Here is an 18,688-nt window from a genome sequence, read left to right as displayed (position 1 = left end):
GAAAAATTCCTCTTACCTAAAAAACTGCCAAACTCAGAGGGTTGCAGTAACTAGCTCTCAGCATAGGGCAGACTGGAAAAGAAAATGTACCCTTTTAAATACCTTCAAAAGCCAGCAAAAACTGGGAGAGTTTTTTGATATACGAAAAGTAACTGTTTGCCTTTAAGGCAACATGTTGCTTATTATGTATTAATAAACTGACTTCAACAAAGACTTTCTTATCCATTGCTAAAAATTGACCAACTATAAACAGCCACCAGAGTGCTGTCTTTGCCAGTGCCAAAAAGATTTCCAAATCCTTTCAGCTAAAAAGCCAGCAAAGATCAAAGAGGTTTCACATGAGCGCTCTACATGCCAATGAGATACAAGTGCCATCTTTTAGCACTTTATAATAATCCTGTTGTGCAGTATTCTTTTCCAATGACCTGTAAAAATAAAATGAGAGGGAATTTTTTTAAATTTATTTAATTTTATTAGCAAAAGAAAGTATGAATTACGAAAGGCATATTTAAAAAGTTCGATAATCTATTGTTGTAAGTTAATTCACTTTTCCCCCACTTTGGAATTGGAAATGTTTGGCAGATTAGCCATAAGAGATAAAACTTGCATGTTACAGTCAATGAGATGAAATGATTTATTACTTCTCAGTCATTGGAATAAATAATATGTGTTCTAACATTTAGTTATTTGTTATGCATGTCCTACACCAAATTAAAATGTGTACAAGCATAATATTGTAGCCAGATTTCAAAGAGAGAGAGAAAAGGAATGAAAGAAGGAAGTGAGGAAAGAAGGGAGAGAGGAAATCTAGCTAAAGAAGAATTGTCATTAAGTGCAATTTATTTTATTTGCTAATGATACTAGTTTTCTACTGCATTCCCATATCCACTGGACATGATCAATAAAACAAACTTTCACTTGACCCTGTTTAGTTCTGACACTACAACATTGAATAGTCATTTGTTTTACCATCTGCCTCTTGCATCAAACAGAGTGTTTACACTCTTGTTATGGTCAAGATGAAATATGTAAAACCAGTCTTCTCCACTATACTGCAAGTATGACATTTGGGTCTGCTCCACGCACATACCGAGCATTTTGGACACAATGCCCCATGCATTCTTTCATTCAACAATATCTGAACATCGAGTATCTGCACAAGAAATACAAATTAAGTTATAAGAAATATAATCCTAGTCAAATTAATTCAAGTAAAAAAAAAGTCTGAATGTTTTCTTATCCTTTCATGCTTCTTTGCTTTATTGAGTTTCACAGGTGTTACAGGTCTTACAGTGAAGGCAAAACCCTCCACCAGCAAAAAGATTAACTACTCCATTGCGGTGGGCTGGACTCGAACCCATAGTATATCTGAGGGATGGCTGTATAAAATGCTCCCAGGATGAGTAGAATTAAATCTGGACAATTGCTTAACTTCCCTACTCAGGTTTTACTTTTGAAATAAAAACTTTTATAAAATCGGTCTTTGAAAAATCAATGAAACAGCTGAAATAGAAAACAGAGTACATAGTATGTAATTTCTTGGAAATCCTTGTCCACTATAACTAACCTTGAGGACACTGAACATTTTAAAAGGGCCACAATACTGTATTCTCTTCTTTTTTGATTCTCTTCAGAACTTAAGCTATTTAGAATGACAGCAAGGGTTCTACTGTCCATTTCAAGATTGAAAAAGAAAACAAATCCTCCTGTAATAAATTTCCCCTTAGAAATATGCTGCGAGATAGAAAAGGCTGATGGCTAGACAGATGTTATAGAAATCTGTTGGCAGAGATGCCCTCTGCATCATGTTGAGAGCAAGTAATTACTTTTCTCTTTGTTCTTATGGAGGGGGCGCTTCTAGTGCCCAGAGGACCACCTACTAGCCTTTCCCTACCTTTCTCTTCAAATAAATCAAATTTTGTAAAAAAAAATGGACAAAACCAAGACCAGATATGATCATTTAGGTTGGGAATCCATCCATGCCAGTTGTCAGAGCATGTCGTGAACACATCTATCTCGGTGATCCTCCCAGGAATACAGGTGGCACGTAGCACATACTGTCAAGGTGACCTCCCTCTCACACAGACACAGTTAAACTCATTCCAAAGGCGCATTTCCTGTGCACACTTTCAGGAACCTCTACTTCAAAAGGTACTATGAGGTTAATATATAAAGCAAAGCAGAATTCCTACAACAGGTTTTACACAGGGGGACCTGGGGGACTCAGAAGCTACTCTTGAAACATCATACCTATCTTCTAACTGTAACACTTTGTACAGATTGAAAATGTTCAGATTGCTTTTCTAAAAGGTTGCATGGCTTACAGCTGAAGAGAGCATGGTTGAGCTGTGTGATTTATCCTTCAGACTGGAGTCATGGTTTTAGTTCACATGCCAGCAAACTCTGGACTTGGACTTGGATGCAAATAGCAGAACTCACTAGAGAGGTCATCAGCTGCTTCCTCTAATCACTTTCTGGGTGCTGTGACCTCCAGCAGCAGAGGCGTTTATTCTTCCAGGGTGTTTTGCTGTCTTGAAAGTCTAAGAGCTTGTCGGTGCTCACTGTGATCAGCTGTCAAGGGAAATTGCCAGCACAATCTTGAGAAAAGATGAGAAGTTAGACTGATAGGATAACATTTTAAGGCCTACTAATCCTTGTGTCCAGTGACATGAAAAGATCATCAGACCAGCTTGAGTATGGAAGGTACTTCAGCGAAGGGATAAGATTACTGTTAAGTGTCTCAAAGCTCCTGCCTTTTTTTTCAAGAAGTACTGACTCTAGTTAGAGGTGAGTCACCAGATTGAAAGGATCACTTTTCTATTTCAGGACAATGACCTGAGCAGTTGCTTTATAATTTCGCCTTTGCTCTTGGCATTTCACTTATATTTCCAGAAAAAAAAAAAATCAGTTTTCTGTAACATGGAACACCTTTTTGATCTCTCACAAATGTTCTCATCTTTATGCCTATTTATGTAAGAAGCTCAGATTCTGCATCTTCTCCCCAAAATACTCCAGAGACATTACTACCTGCATTCCAGGTGCTAGAAATCCCCATCTACCCGTACCTCATAACACCCTGTCTCTCCACAAGAACAAAGAGGAAAATAACTACCTGCTTCCAACATGAAGCAAGGGACATCTTCACTAATGGAGTTTTGCAGCATCTGTCCAGCCATCGGCCTTTTCCACCTCATGGCATATTTTTTGAGAACTGAGAAGGGTTGGGGCTTTGATTAAACAGAAAGATGAAATAAACATGTCCTCAAGAATTCCCAGAATCAAAGAAAACACAAGAGATATGTAACAATTACAGTATAATTCAATAAGTGTTACGATAAAGGCATCTATAAAGTTCAGAAGAAACAGTATAATGTGCTAAGAAAAAGGGAAGTAATGTTTGAGTTCACTGTTTACAGTGTTCAGGAGTTTTCCAGCCAGAATATAAGAAAGCATTTCATTCCAAAGGTAGGAAGTGAGATTTGAAAATATAAGCTTTAGAAGGGGAACACACAGTGTAAACACACACACACACACACACACACACACACCCTTACTGTTAAAATGTACAGCTAACACTTATTGGATTTCATTAACCAATGTCACCACAAAAAATATTTCATGTGACTGTAATCATATAAAAAAATGTATAAGCTTTATATTGTTCATATCTGTAGTATAGAGCATACAAACTACAGGATGTGTATATAGTATAGAGCAGTCTTAAAATTAACTTTAGCATTGCTTTATGTTAAAGTCACATAAGAAAACAAACAAACAAACTTCTATTTAAAATAATGTAGACTTTAAGACCAGAACTGGAACACAAATGACATAACAATGTCCCATCCTGATGAATGTTAAGCTGTGTGGTATACTATTTATAAAAGCACAATGAACTCTTTGAAAACAATTTTATAAGAAGCAAAACCAAACAGCCTAATAATATCAGAAAAACAATCATTATTTACTGAATGCCTATTATGTGGCAGGCCCCAATCTCATCAATTTAGATACATACATTACTTTAATTCTCATAATACCCCTTTGAGGTAGATATTATTCCCATTCTACACTTAAAGAAACAAACTCAGAAATGCCTATCTCATTTTATTATGCTTCACAGAGTTGAGTTTTTTACCAGCAAGATTATGACTTGCTTTATTCTGGTGGTCCAGAACCAAATCTGCAATATCTCCAAGGTAAACCTGTATTTTCATAATTGGTAAGTATGTGACATACTACCTATTAGTATGAAGATAGACTAGGAAAGAAATTTGATTCAGCAGAGATTAAGCTGTGGAGGATGAGAAAAAGGGATGAAATAAATTAGGATCAGAGAGAGACAAGAGCCATGATACTCCCCCCCCCGCCCCCCCCGCCCCCCCCCCCCCCCCCCCCCCGCTCATTGAGTTATTTCTTATCTACCTGGGAAATATTTTTTAGTGTCTTCAGAAAAAGCATGATACAGTATAAGAAATATGGGATCAAAATCCAACAAAAATTTGAATGTCAGCACTGTCCATTTTGTGACACTAGAGCAAGAGATTTAAAGCTCTGAGTATGTGCATTCGTTTAGGAAAACCGAGAAAATAATTCCTATTGAGCAGTTTGGTTTTGGAGTTTAAATGAGGTAATGGGCATGAAATGCCTACTGTGGAGTGAATTAGTGTGAGCACTCAGTATTATTTTTTCTGTTCCTCGAGCTGCAGTTGAATCAGTGCAAAGTAGCTTTAAATGCTACTGAATAGAAAAGCCAGTCATATCTGCGAAACAATGTAATAATAATACACATCTGGGCCAAATTTAAATCTTGGCTCTGCTACTTCCTTCAGGGTGACTTTGCACCCAAGCTATTACCTTCCCTGAGCTTCAGTGTCTGCATCAGTAAATGATAATCGTCCTGCAGGGTTGTCGTAAGGACTGAGCAATACTTCGAGGATTAACTTAGCAGTGTCTGGTACATACTGATCTCTCAATAAACATGAGCTCTTGTTAGTACTCTAGTCAGCATTTTTGACTTGGACAAAACCCCTATTAACAGCCAAGGTCAAATTTTCCCTTCCCTCTCAAGTTCTGCCAGCTGGGCCTTGCTGCACGCAGTGACCCTTGTACATTTTGGCTGAAGGGAAGAATTAGGAATGAACAGAAAGATCACCTTCAGCCTGGGAGGTTGTACATTATTTGCTCCTCAGCTTCAGCTTCAGCCTTTGCAAAATCTAACAGCTGAATGCCTACTTCAACGTGCTTCCTGGAATCCACAACTTGTGTATAATCAATGATGTGACCACATAAGTTATGGTCATATCTAATTAGTATGGCATCCTGATAATGATTATTGAATATTCACTTTCAAATTAAGACAAACATTTTAGATGTAACTTGAAGTGAAAATCTATGTACTTTTTATGTTGAATTCTATTCACCAGTTTTAGTGTGAATGAGCCTTTAGAGTGTAAGTATTTCTTACATGATATTTGCTATAAAGATTATCTTTTCTACTGCAGGAAGATGCTAAAATTGACGTGCATGCAATTAAAGATAACACGCAAATGAAATTCGGAAGCGATATCTTCATCTTGAGAGCCATTGTTCCATTGTCACATTTCTAGAACCAAGGTTTACAGACAATCTGCCCTCCCCACTCCCATAATTGTGTAGTAAAGGCAAGTGAAAAAAAATTAGGAAAATAATAAACAAAGGCAACGTATTTTAGGTTTCTGAAAACATCATCCAATAAATAGTGCATGAAGTTTCAGTTTGTGAGAATACTTTAATGAAATTTTATCACCACCACTGACCCCCAAAACTTCAAATCCAGGAAATAAAGAGGAAATGCCTTTAACTTAGTTGCTAAAGGAGACAAAGCAAATCTTAGTAATTTGATAGCAACTTTATATCATGAGTTGCTCACTGATATATACATGAGAGTAACTACTTAGTATATTAAATAAATAGTTTAACATGAATGCAGGAACAATTTATCAGTTGACAAAGCTAAGAAATTAATGAAATTAAAGTTTATTGCTTGGTAGAAAGGAATGACTCTGTACTACATTAAAATTTTAAAATATAACTAATATAATAAATTCTAATTTTTGAACAAAATTTGTTCACATATTTGAGAAGCTTGTATCTTACGATGGCAATTCAACATAGGCCTTGGCAAAATATTCTTTACAAGGCTCAACCATTGAGCATTTGATCAATATGTACACTATGAACATGACTGATATATATCACAGTTAATACACTGCAATCATCAAGGCTGCATATTAAATACGGCCCCATCTCCAGGTAGCCATTTCCCAGGTTTACGGACCTCGTGTAAGAGGGTGACCAGAATGCTCATGCACCAAGAACTTTCCATTCATCTCACTCCTGAAATTGAGAAAAAAGTAGTAAGGTAAGGGTCAAACTGGGTGTACTTAATCAGAAATGAGAAATGGCCCTCTACTCTATTGCTAGGATCCTGACTTTAGATTGTTAGTTTTTCCTATTTTGTTATTTTTTGGTCAGAATGACAGGCTGAAAACTTTTCTTGGAAATGAAATATTCCAGAGTGAGGCATACTTGATCTGAAATGTTAATGACAGCAATATGTATGGAAAGTTGGGTTCATATAAGGAAAAATGAAATTTTAATGTTCTTAAAGCCACTTTCTACTCTGAAAACACCAAAGTCAATAAATATTATTTTTCCTATCAATTAAACAAGACCAAATAACTCAAAATCTTTTTACTAAAGATTAAAACATTTAAAATTTCAAACAAATTCTTTTCCCTGAAGACACTTGTCATGGTAATCTTTAGTATTTTGAGGGCATATTGTCTTGTTGGAAATTTGAGCCAAGGCCCAAATCAAAGATGGCACATGATCAAGTGGTTACAAAGAGATGAAGAAGAGATGTAAGAAGTTACACTATATTAAGGATTATTCATTCAGAGGTCTCTAAGAATGACACAGCTCAATCTCCCAAAGGCAAATCATCACACTAGAAGGGTAGGCATGATCCTATGTAAATTAACTAGACCAGTGTCCGCTACCTGATAGAGCTTGTGCTTGATTTAGAAAGCCCGATGATATGTAATAAACTTTACCATTTTAAGATTTATGGCAGAGCATGTCAGTAAACTCTGTTTATTTCCTTCTTTATAACTGACCCGCCTTACAATAAGATTTGTGAACTTTGAATTTATAAGCAAAGAACAAAGGAAGAAGATAGGCAGACCAGAAAAAGAAAAGAGCTAGTTAGCTGAATAGACTCTTCATGCTCCTTGGGACTGAAATGCTAACTGGTATGCTGTTTTCTACTTCTCATCCATGCCACCACGTTTGTTCTTGCCTTCTGGGCCTTTACCTTGACTGTTATTTCTGCCCATTTCTCGTTCCTTCTCATCCTTCACCTATTAGCCCAAATATGTCTTTTAGAGGCCTTCTCCGATTACATTTTCTGAAGTAGTGCCCCAAGAGACTCTCCCTGACTCCTTAGCCCCTCGTCTCAGCCCATTGTCCTGTATAGTTCCCTATCATTGCAGAAGTTTGCTTCTTTACTACCATCATTCAAATTCAAATATAACTATAAAAGGGGAACTTCTCTATTTTGCTCACTATTATATCTAGCATCTCTAAGTATTTGCTGAATGAATGAATGGAAAAGTAGTAGAAAATGATTAGGAGCGTGCCACTGACCAACAGGAGGATCCAGATTGGGAAGTCATAGGAAGTACATATGGCAAGTTCCATGATTACCTTTGGAAAAGAGAAGGCAGGGAAAATTAAGAAATAAGTTGGAGAAAAGAAAGGCAGTGGGTGGTGAGAAATAAGTAAGAGTCTAATGGAAAAGGAAGTAAGTTCTCATTTTAACTCCCAGGCACTGTTTTCTTAGCTGGGGATATACAAACACTAGAAGGGGTATTGCTGGCTTAAACTAAATTTATCTCATCCAGCTGATAGCTGCTTAAGTGAATCAGATTCTCACAACTATAAGCACAGGCCTTTATGGGTTATGCCAAGTGTAACCCATAAAGCCAAGCTCTGACTTTTTTCTGGACTCAGCCTTCTCTTACCTGTTAAGTTCCCGGTGGTCTTTTTTCTTGAATAAATACCAGAGCCCTAGTCTTATGGCACTTAACTTCGGAAGGTTCTCCATTCCTTCTGGGTTAAGAAATTGGCAACATTAACATCATACAATAATCAGCAGACTAAAATATAACTTAAACAGCACAAAGTTCACTCTAAGCTCCAGAAAGACAGAAGCAAGATCCTATACATTCCACCTCAGTAATAAGCAAAGATATGTAAATTGAAACAAGATCTAAGTTTCACCTTTTTAAGAGGCAAAGATGCACTGGCAATAGTGGAGAAAACAATACACACACAATGGCAGGAGTAAAATTGATATAATCTTATTGGAGGGAAATCTAATAACATGTATTGAAGTTTAAACTGTATACATCTTTCCACTAAGCAAGCAATCTTAACTTGTGAGAAATTATCCTAAGGAGGTAACAGACTAAGTTCATCAAGATATAAATACAAGATATTTATAATAATAAAAAACATAAACCATCCAAATGAAATTGTTAAATTGGTTATGGTACGTGTGGAGGCATTAAAAAGAATATCAAAGATCTTTCTTTTCCTACTATTGAGTGAAACAAGCAGATTACGGACAAGCATACATGGTATAATCACATATTGTAGAGAAAACAATAAAAACAGTATGTTCTAGTGCAAGTTTAGAAGAAAATAAGAAAAGTTAGGACAAGATGTTAAAAATAACTGTCAATTTATATTTAACTTTAATTTTCCAAGTTACCCTTTGCCCTTTTTTGGGCGCAGGGGATAAGGGGCGGGCTGGGCGAGCTGAAAGACTGTGAAGAATAACAGTACACCAGTTAGTCAGTTTAGGTATTTGAGAAAAAACAATTGGGACAAGAAAAACTTCAAATGACTATGAAAGAGTGACCTTTACTTTGTCTGAACAGGGGTAAATAATGTCTTACGAACATCCTTATGTCCTTCCCACATATTACCCCAACTTAAGTGCACATTCTGAAATGCCTGCTTTATTCTCAGGATATCAACAAATTATTACTACTTTAGGATCTTAATATTTCAGAACAAACAGTATTTAATTTAATCTTAGTTTCAATTGTTCACTGTGTGAGCAGACTATTTAGAGTCTAAAACTATTTCATTTAAAAATTCCTTCCCTTTTAAAAAATCCTCTCAGAACCACTGAAAAATTTTAAGATAGTGACAACTATTCCCTGCTTTAAATATGGCTTCGAGAAATCATACACAAAATAGTATTATAATCTTGTGGCACCTCAATTTCATTTCATTCTCTGTATCTGAACAAAGAAAACATTATAACTGAGTTCTCAGCAGCTTTCTTTTATCTTAATGCAAGTTATCAGTGTATACATAAACTTTTGAATGACAGAAGTACTACAGGATACCACACACAAACCTGTTGAGAAAGTCTTTACAATGCCAATCAAACTAACATCTGGTTAGTTTTTAAACTAAATGAGCTGCTCTGCCCTCCATGCCAGCCACCAAGCAACAGGTACTTTATGTCATCCTCGTTCATTACTGATGTAGTTTTCAACAACATTTTCACTAGTTTCATGATCATTCCATTTCCCCCCATTCTTTCAAGTAACAAACAGTCCATCTGGTCACAGATACAATTAGCAAGCTGATGGCGTGCAAGTTTCCTTTTAGTTCTTAATTTTAAAATGTTATGTAATTTTATTTTCTAATTTTAGTTTTTTCCAGTGGAATGTTTTTCAAAACATTTAAACAAACCTTGTAATAGCTGACCTGGTAGCAAATGCTATAGTTAGACATTCCTAAATGAAACTAAAGTTTATTTTAAGCTAAGTTTAAACTAAAACTTGCATATTATTGAAAAAAATTATGAGATCTCAAAGAAATCATTCAAAATGTGATAGAGTCTAGTCTTTATTTTATGTTATGGCAGGTACACTTGAATTTCAAAATTTTAAAACATATAAAAAGTGGTTAGGGGACTAACATTTGTATCAACAATTGATAAATGTCTAAGATTGTTTATTATACAGCAGGGTACAATGGTAGGTGCTAATGCCAATAGGGCACCATGGAAGTTAGTCTAAAAATTATCACTAGGCTTTATACAAGCAACAACATATGCTGCTGTTTTAGAATTGTGGGACATAGTCTGCTTCTAATACTAAGCAGTCCTTTAATATTTTTAATGTTATACAGTGTTACAGTATTTAGTTTGGCAAATGTTTCAAAATAAAGTAGAAATGTATTCATAACATCACAGAAATGCACATCCAGTTTTGTTTTCAATAAGAACCATAGGTACAGATCAGAACTCTTCCCTATATGAAATAATTTACACACAGATGAATGCTATAGTATCACTATCTAAAATAATCACTAAATACAATTCTTTTTCAGAAATAAACAAGCAAAGGTTTTTTTCATTATCAAATATCAAAAACATAGAGATAATATGTTTTCCAACCAAATGATACTCTAAAATTATAATTTCTGTGAATTCAGTGAATGTGCAACCTAAATCAACCAAGTATATTGTAGCACAACCATATTAAGAAACCAATGATCAGAAAATACAGCTGTATCAAAGAAATTTATAATCCACAAAACTGTTTTTCAGGCTTTAAGGTAAAATAGCTCCACAGTTTACAGGTAAAACCGAGGCAACAAAAATGCGTGCTTGTCTTCAATAAGTAGATATTTTACGCAGAAGATGTAACACTTTGCTTGTAGACAGCATGATATGCATTTCTCAGCAAAACATACGGAAAACAAGATTCCAAGAGATCCATTGTCAGGAATGGGGATTCCTGCACAATCTGAAAAATTCCCAAAATGGTCAGAATTCAAATTATTTGTAATGAGGACATTTAGTGGCAATAAACTGTAATTTTATATCATCCTTATTAGACATAGACAAAAATCATTTTCCTTTTACTTTAAAATTTGAGATATAAATGTGTCACAATATATGCTATCAAAATGCTTAAAAATCACTATTTCAATTAATTAATCAACAGAAATATACTGCACACTTTCATTTCCTTCAACAATTTATCAGAGTGAAGAGAATGTAAACATATTTAAAATGTGGGACCTATCTTCATGTCTAACTGGGGACCCAAGACTAAGCGAGAAAGTCAAGTCGAACATAAAACCAACTATAATTAAGTGGAAAACTGTAAGTTCTAGAGGAGTTAAAAAGGGAGGAAAGATTAATGAAGGCCAGAGTAATAAAGAAAATCTATCTGGAAAAAGATTTGAGCTATTATATAGATTGTGCTGGATCATTAGGCTAGATGCAGATCTCTGCAGGTAAAGGAAGTCATTCTGAGTAAGTGAGGAGCCACATGGCAGAAACAGACATGACTGGTTCATGGACAGTGAAAAGAAGCAACTAAGTATACAGAATTACAGAAAATTTTATTAGATGGGAGAAATGAAGTCAGAATAGAGAAAACTCAAAAAAACTGGTAGAGAGGAAACTGATACTCTAGGAAAATATAAGGCCAAAATGTTTCCCAACAGGTTGAAAAACTATTCACAAAAAAATAACCTTATAGGTAACACTAACTTTTTATTTTGTTTTCTGATATGCTTGCCATATAGCAATACAAGAAATGTCAGTCTTTTTAGCAATTTTAGAAAGTATGTAGCTTGGGTGGAGTGAACACAAGAGATCAAAAGAGTACCTCAGCCCTTACTGTTATGTTTTCACTAAAATGTCAAGTACAGAATATCACAAATGACTGGAACTTCTTTGTTGTTAATAAAAACTAAAATGAGACTTACCATATCTAGCAGTAAATAAACAGATTCTCTATTTCTTGTTGTTGTTTTATCTGTCTCCTGGCCAATTTTCAGTAAACTGGAGGATGCAAGCTTAAAAGTACACATACATTTTAAATAAGTTTTTTAAATAAAATGTTCACCAGTTACTGATTTTCAGTATGTTTCAACTTGTAACATATTTCAATCATTCAGTGCCTAGATAATGAGTAATTAAATAACAAATAAGATAAGCTTAGGATCTTTACATTCAAGCAATAATTTTGAGAGCTATTAAGGTATAAATACAATGACAATAAATACAATCAAATATTCTTATTGATCTTTAAAACCATTTTTTTAGAACATCTTTTTTAAAAAATGATTTAAATCAATATCTGTACTAACCATATTTCTTAGTTCCCAAATAATTTTACCCTGAGTTTGAATTAATGGGAACATTGTCAGATGAGGATATTAAGTCTTAAGTGCAGGAAAATAAAGAAAATGGAAAGAAAAATTTTAAATCTTAATAGTTTTCTTTAAAATAGAAGTTATTTTCTCAAGTTAATACTACATTTGCTTTTAAAATGAAAAAAAAATTATGAAAAACTAACAGGATTTACAACTTGAAGCAAACAGTCTAGTGTTCATTACACCATGATGAATTTTTCCTTTAAAGTAAAATTCAGAAAAGGCAAATTGATAAAGAAAAGAGCTACAGTAACAAAGAAACTGAAAGCCATATTTCATGTGACTAGGGTTAGCACAACTTTGGTAGTGAGTATTCTTATTTTTGAATTTGTTATCATTAACAGTTTTCCTCCAAATAAATGCGAATAAGTAACATCCTTTTGGAGGGAATACTCACTGATAGCCTCAATTTTCTTTTGTTTTGTTTTTCCTCTTTCAAATCCTAGGCAAACTTCTAGGGCAGTACAAACATCAACTTAGGAAAAAAGTCATACTGCCAAGCTCTAGAAATGAGAGACTTATACGTCAAAGGGGAAAAATGTTAAACTACCTTCTTGATTTTAAGGCCCTGCCTTCATCTATTATTCCTTCCAAAAAAACTCTTTAAATTTGAATTTATTGTTATATCTCACAGCTATTGAAAATTTTCTTCATAAAATGTCATCATTTTGCTTATGGATTATACATACCGCCAAAAATTCTTTAAGACGGTCTTCAATGCTTCCTTTGTGAATTGTAAACAAAGCTGCAGCGATCTGGTTGATGGCTTTGGCCAAGCAATGTATGTTATTGCAGTGCCCTGAAAAAGTACAAATGGGGTTTGTAGTTTCTGTGTGACCCCCAAAATATCAAATAAGACACATAAGGCCAATCTTTAATGACTTCACAATCTACATAAATCATGGCATGATTAAAAGCAGAACTGGGGCATAACCTGCCTTGCTCTACTTTCACTTTCATGAGGACTAGTGCTTTTGAAAATAATGTAATAAGAGAGCAACAAATGACTATGTCAGTATGAAACAAGCAAATTTCCAAAAACTCCTAAAAGAAATCTTACTTCAGTTTTATATTCTTAGACACTTAAAAAAGAAGTGCTTAGCTGCTTTACCAACATCTTTTCATCCAATCCTTAAAACAATCCTAAGAGTTAAATACTCCCTCACCATCACCTGCCCCACACACATTCAGGCACCCATAAGCTCACATATACACATTTCATATATCAGGAACTGGGGCTTAGAAAAAGAAAAATCAAGGTTACAAAGCTGGTAAGTGGCAGGACTTAACCCATATTTTATTATAAAAGAACATCAATTACTTGAAAAGTATCTACCATATCAAAACTCATAACTTTTCCAATGCCAAAACAATTTTAAACCACTATTACCTTCTATGGCAGGGCTGTACTGAGACATCACATTACTGGCCAGTGTTGGCAGAGAAACTGCCACAAAGACCATGAGGAGGCAGGCAATTTTATATTCCTCTTCTGGACTTATATTTTCTAAGGAAGAAAAATTAAAAATAAAACCAAGGTATTTCTTCAAGATTAGTTAAGAGTTGATCATCTAAACCAGAAAAGGCAAGTTTTAATTTTGTTATAAGGTATTTCACTGAGCCTCTACAGAATTAATCATGATTGTTAAATATATATACAAATAATAGATATTACTATTGGCTTATTTATCTATTACTCAGGTATATTTCAGGTACCTCTAACATCTTTTCCCTTTTAAAAGTTTTAAGATTATAGGGCAAAAAAATATAATTAGGATAACTGGAATCCTAAAATTTCCTAACTGAACACTTGACAATAAAATTTTACAAGAAAATTCTATCTATAACAGTTTAGAAAACATTATCTCATCAATTACTCTGCAAAACCATTCAAAAATCCTTAAATTTTTCTAAAATAGATCTGAATATAACTTGAAATTCACTTTTTAAAAATTATAAATGTATAAATTGGACTGGATTTCCAACCTCTCAATTTTAGAAGAAAGCAGTCATAAATGAAAATAACTAGCATTTTCCCAAAGCTTTTAAGATATAACACTTTCTAAAATATTTATTGTAATGTGTATTAAAATTGTTGGTTTTCTAGTGCCTGGGAACCTCCACTTACCCTATTATTCACTACCACATATAACTAAGAATTGAACAGAATATTTTTTTAAAATTTGGTTGATTATGAAAAACATAGTTATAGCAAATTAAGCAATAGTAGTAATTATCCATGTGACTATAATCAACATACTGCATGAATGACAAAGCAATTTATTTACTTTGTAGACAAATCTAGCAATATCTAGAGCGTTCTGGTACTACATTTCAAAGGACTGGACTAAAGTCTTTTAAATGTTTAATAATATATAATAAAGCATACTCCTGATGTAAAGTACCTCTAGTTCAATTAAAAGATAATACCCCTTTCTAAATATCATCTAGACCATACCCATCAGCATACAAATAAATATAGGCAGAAATTTTTACTTTCCCACCTGAAAAAAAACCTTTCCCTTGATTTTACTCATGCCTCAAGCTACTATAATTTCACTTCTTGGCTCCCCTTTACCTTAAAATCCTTTCAGAGAGTTGTTTTATACTTGGTATCTCCAGTTCCTTTTCTCCTATTCTCTCTTAACCCCTCTCTAGCCAGCCTTTGGCTCTGGAAACTCCACTGTCCCTGCTCTTGTCAGCATCACCCATTAAAATTCTTTGTAGCTGACCATTCCCTTTCCCCTTGCCTGGAAGTGACTCTTTTCTGGTTTTTCTCCTTCATTGGTTCTTCCCTCTCAGTTTCTTTTTTGGTAGTTTTTCCTGAGCTCCTAAAGTTGAGCGTGTCTGAGAGCTCAGACCGTGATCCTCTTCACTTCTGCATAAACACTAAAAGGATTTAGTTATCTCACCCAGTCTTGTGGCTTAAATGATCTAATCTGTATGATAACTATGCTATAACATATGTTCTAGAAGACAAAATCATTGTCTTTTCTGCACTGAAATACTCTACCTATGAAAAAGGAAAAAAGCTTGACATAAAGTAGGCATTTGAATAAAGAGGTAAGTATCACATCTGTAACTGTGTTGCCTTGGTAATTTTAACTAAGACTACTACATATTAACTAATGCATTTTACCTGATTTTTGTGAGGAGAGAGCTACAACCAAGGCAGGATCAATCTCGCAAGGCAATCCAGCAGCTGATGATAATTCATACACATTCATTGCAACCTGATAAAAAAAAATATATAAGAAATACAGAATAAGAAATGTTATAACAAATTTTTGGGAAATCTCACTATTAAGAAAAGCTATACTGTTTAGAGTTTATTTACGAGAACACTAGAGAATTTTGGAAACTTGTCTGTGCAGGAACAAATGCCTGTCTAACCTACACTGAATAGATGATTTAGTACTTTGTGATGTGCTGCTGGTTATAACTTCCTATTATCAGGCCAAATAAAACTTGTGTACTTTCTATGGCAAATCCCAACAGAATCATTCTAAAGATATTATTTTTTTGGAAGCAGGGAGATAAAATATCAAGCCAAAAGAGATAAATGAACAAAAGTAATTTATAGATTTATGCTTATGTCCATACTTCATACTTATTTAATGAAAAATTATACTGGCCTAATCATATCATACCTATAAACATGGTAAATTACTTATAATATGATTTATGGTCTGTACTGACTGAAAATCTGACAAAGGAATTTCTAATGACTAAAGAAATAATTGCCATGGATTAAGTTCTAGGTAATCATTTGTTTGTGATCCAATACCTGTTCTATCCCCCCAAATTAACTCGAAATGGATCACAGATCTAAACATAGGTACTAAAACTATAAAATACTTAGAAGAAAATATTGGTATAATTCTTTATGGCTCTGGGTTAGGCAATGGTTTCTTAGTAGCAACAATAGAAAAAAATTGAAATTAAAAACTTTTGTGCTTCACAGGACACAGTAAAGGAAAAAACAATCCAGAATGGAAAAAAAAGATTTACAAATCATGTATCTATTAATCCAGAATATATAAAGAATTCTTACATCTCAAAATTAAAAAGGCAAACAAACCATTTAAAAAATAAGCAAAAGCATTTAAACAGACATTTTTACAAAGAAGGTATATAAATAGCCTGTGATCACATGAAAAGATGTTCATCATCATTTGCCTCAGGAAAATGCAAGTCAAAACAATGATGTTTTACACAGCACACACACTAGAACGACTATAATTAAGAATACAGATAACAAGTATTGATAAGGATATAGAGAAACTGAAACCATCATACACTGCTGGTGGGAATGCAAAATGGTATAGCCACTTTGAAAAAAATTTGATTGTTTCTCTAAAGGTTAAGCATAGAGTTTCCAAATGACCCAGCACATTCACTCCTGGGATATACCCAAGAGAAATGAAAGCATATGTCCACACAAAAACTTGTTCATGGATATTCACAGTAGCATTATTTACTAAGAGCCATAAAGTGAAAACAATCCTAATACCCATCAATTAATGAATGGGAAATAAAATGTGATATATAGCCACACAATGTACTATTTGGCAATATAAAAATAATGATATAATTCTATGACATGCATAAGCCTTGAAAACATTATGCTAGGTGAAAAAAGCCAGTGCCAAACAACTATTATATAAATTATATGAAATGATGAGAATAGGCAGACCTATAAGGCAGAAAGTTAATTAGTGGCTGCTCACAGCTTGAAAATATGAAGAAACAGAAAATGACTGCTAATGGATACAAGGTTTCTTTTTAGGGTGATGCAATGTTCTGAAATTGATTCGTGATAGTTGCACACCTCTGTGACTATACTAAGATCCACTGAATTGCATACTTTAAATGAAATTTTATTATAGGTGAAATATATCTCAATAAAACTATTAACAAACATATGTTTGGTTTTTAAAAAGTAGGAAGTTCTGTTTAAAGTTTGTTAGAAATGAAATACAATTATGTCAGGTGCTAAGAGAATTGAGTGGTTGCTTACAATATTAATTACTATTCTCATAATCTGCACACCAGTATCTTCTTAAGGATTGATTCATCTTTAATGTTTAATTTTTTCCTATAGTGTTTCCACTTAAAAAATAATGTTGTGCTATTCATAGAGTTCTCAATCACAAAATCATAAGACAATCTTTCATCTCAAATGTTTATCCTGTGCAAAGCACTGTGGGAGAAACAAAAATAAAGAAAACTAGGTCTTGGTCTTCACAATGTTTACGATTTAGCATAAATTTAAGTGGAAAAACACAAACTACAACACAAGGCAGAATGTATGTAACTCTACAATGAGTTTTCTAATAACACTAAGAAAAAAATCTTTATCATCTCTTGGGAGGAATCAAGGGATGTTTTTTTTAGATGGCAACTGAATCAGGCTTTATAAAATAAGCAGGATTTCAAAAGGCAGAAATAGAAAATGGCAGAATTTTCAGGCACAATAAATTAGAGGACAAAACTGACAGATGTGAGAATGCACACAAAGATTTGGTTATCTCACAGGATGCACATAAAGACAGGGGTAGAGTAAGAAAGGGAAGAGTAGGAGAAGGATGGAACAAGAGATGAAAAATAAGGCTTAAAATGTTTGAGAAGAGAATTGAGTGTCACACAAAAGAATTTACTTTTTTTAGTCAGTGATTTTTGAAATTTGAGAAACAGAAAACAATCATTGCAAGAAACATGAAAGCTTAGAAAACATAAATATGAGCCCCAATAAGCCACTTATTAAATGTGTACCACTGATAAATCATTGCTGGCGTTAGATCAGTGGCTGGATTTTATGATCAATACATTTTCAAAACAAAACTGTGGATTCACATAAGACTACCAACCTTCTATCTTATATTTATTATTTAAAAACAATATCAAAGAAGTTTTAAAAACTGATTGAATTTAGCTTTATTTAAAACGGAACAACTCTTATATCGCAGTCATCTTTCTCCATGTATAAACAGCTATCAGTTTAAGAAAAAAAAATATCAACCCATTTTATTATACTTGAAGAATGACTTTCAAAATACCTACATAGTATTTTGGTGCTGAGCTCTCAAAGATGCATTTTCAAAGGCAAGTATGCTAACTGATCACTCTAAAATAGAAACTTAATAGGAGTTTAGAATTTATCAAATTTTATTTTATATTTAACTTAAATATTTCATTTTAGAAACTGTAAAAATCCAAATGGAAATTTTATTACCTTCATATCAGTTTCCCTTGGAATGTGATCCTTGAAATCTTCAATTGAACTTACAAGAAAAGGAATGTGGTAGGACAAGACCTAGGCAAGACAACAAACAAGAAAGTAGAATTATTTTTAAATGGTGATTAAAAATAATTGCCACTCGATTAC

At 33.8% G+C, this 18,688-nt stretch overlaps 1 protein-coding gene across 2 annotated transcripts in view; it reads right to left on the bottom strand.

The window, feature by feature from the left end:
• Positions 1-8,389: 8,389 nt before the first annotated feature.
• NCKAP1 (NCK associated protein 1) overlaps positions 8,390-18,688 on the bottom strand; it is a 90,592-nt gene continuing 80,293 nt past the window's right edge. The window contains exons 27-32 of one of the 2 annotated variants that reach the window (XM_016149775.2): positions 18,536-18,616; positions 15,440-15,533; positions 13,691-13,807; positions 12,990-13,099; positions 11,851-11,940; positions 8,390-10,877 (exon numbers count right to left, since the gene is read on the bottom strand). In XM_016149775.2, the coding sequence (XP_016005261.1) occupies positions 10,761-10,877; positions 11,851-11,940; positions 12,990-13,099; positions 13,691-13,807; positions 15,440-15,533; positions 18,536-18,616 (609 nt within the window). In that variant the 3' untranslated portion in view covers positions 8,390-10,760. The remainder of the gene's footprint in view (positions 10,878-11,850; positions 11,941-12,989; positions 13,100-13,690; positions 13,808-15,439; positions 15,534-18,535; positions 18,617-18,688) is intronic. The other variant, XM_016149777.2, reaches the window with a different exon arrangement.

The sequence above is a fragment of the Rousettus aegyptiacus genome, unplaced genomic scaffold (genome assembly GCF_014176215.1).
Source record: "Rousettus aegyptiacus isolate mRouAeg1 unplaced genomic scaffold, mRouAeg1.p scaffold_m13_p_2, whole genome shotgun sequence".
NCBI lineage: Eukaryota > Metazoa > Chordata > Mammalia > Chiroptera > Pteropodidae > Rousettus > Rousettus aegyptiacus.
This window is presented reverse-complemented; position numbering and strand designations above follow the sequence as displayed.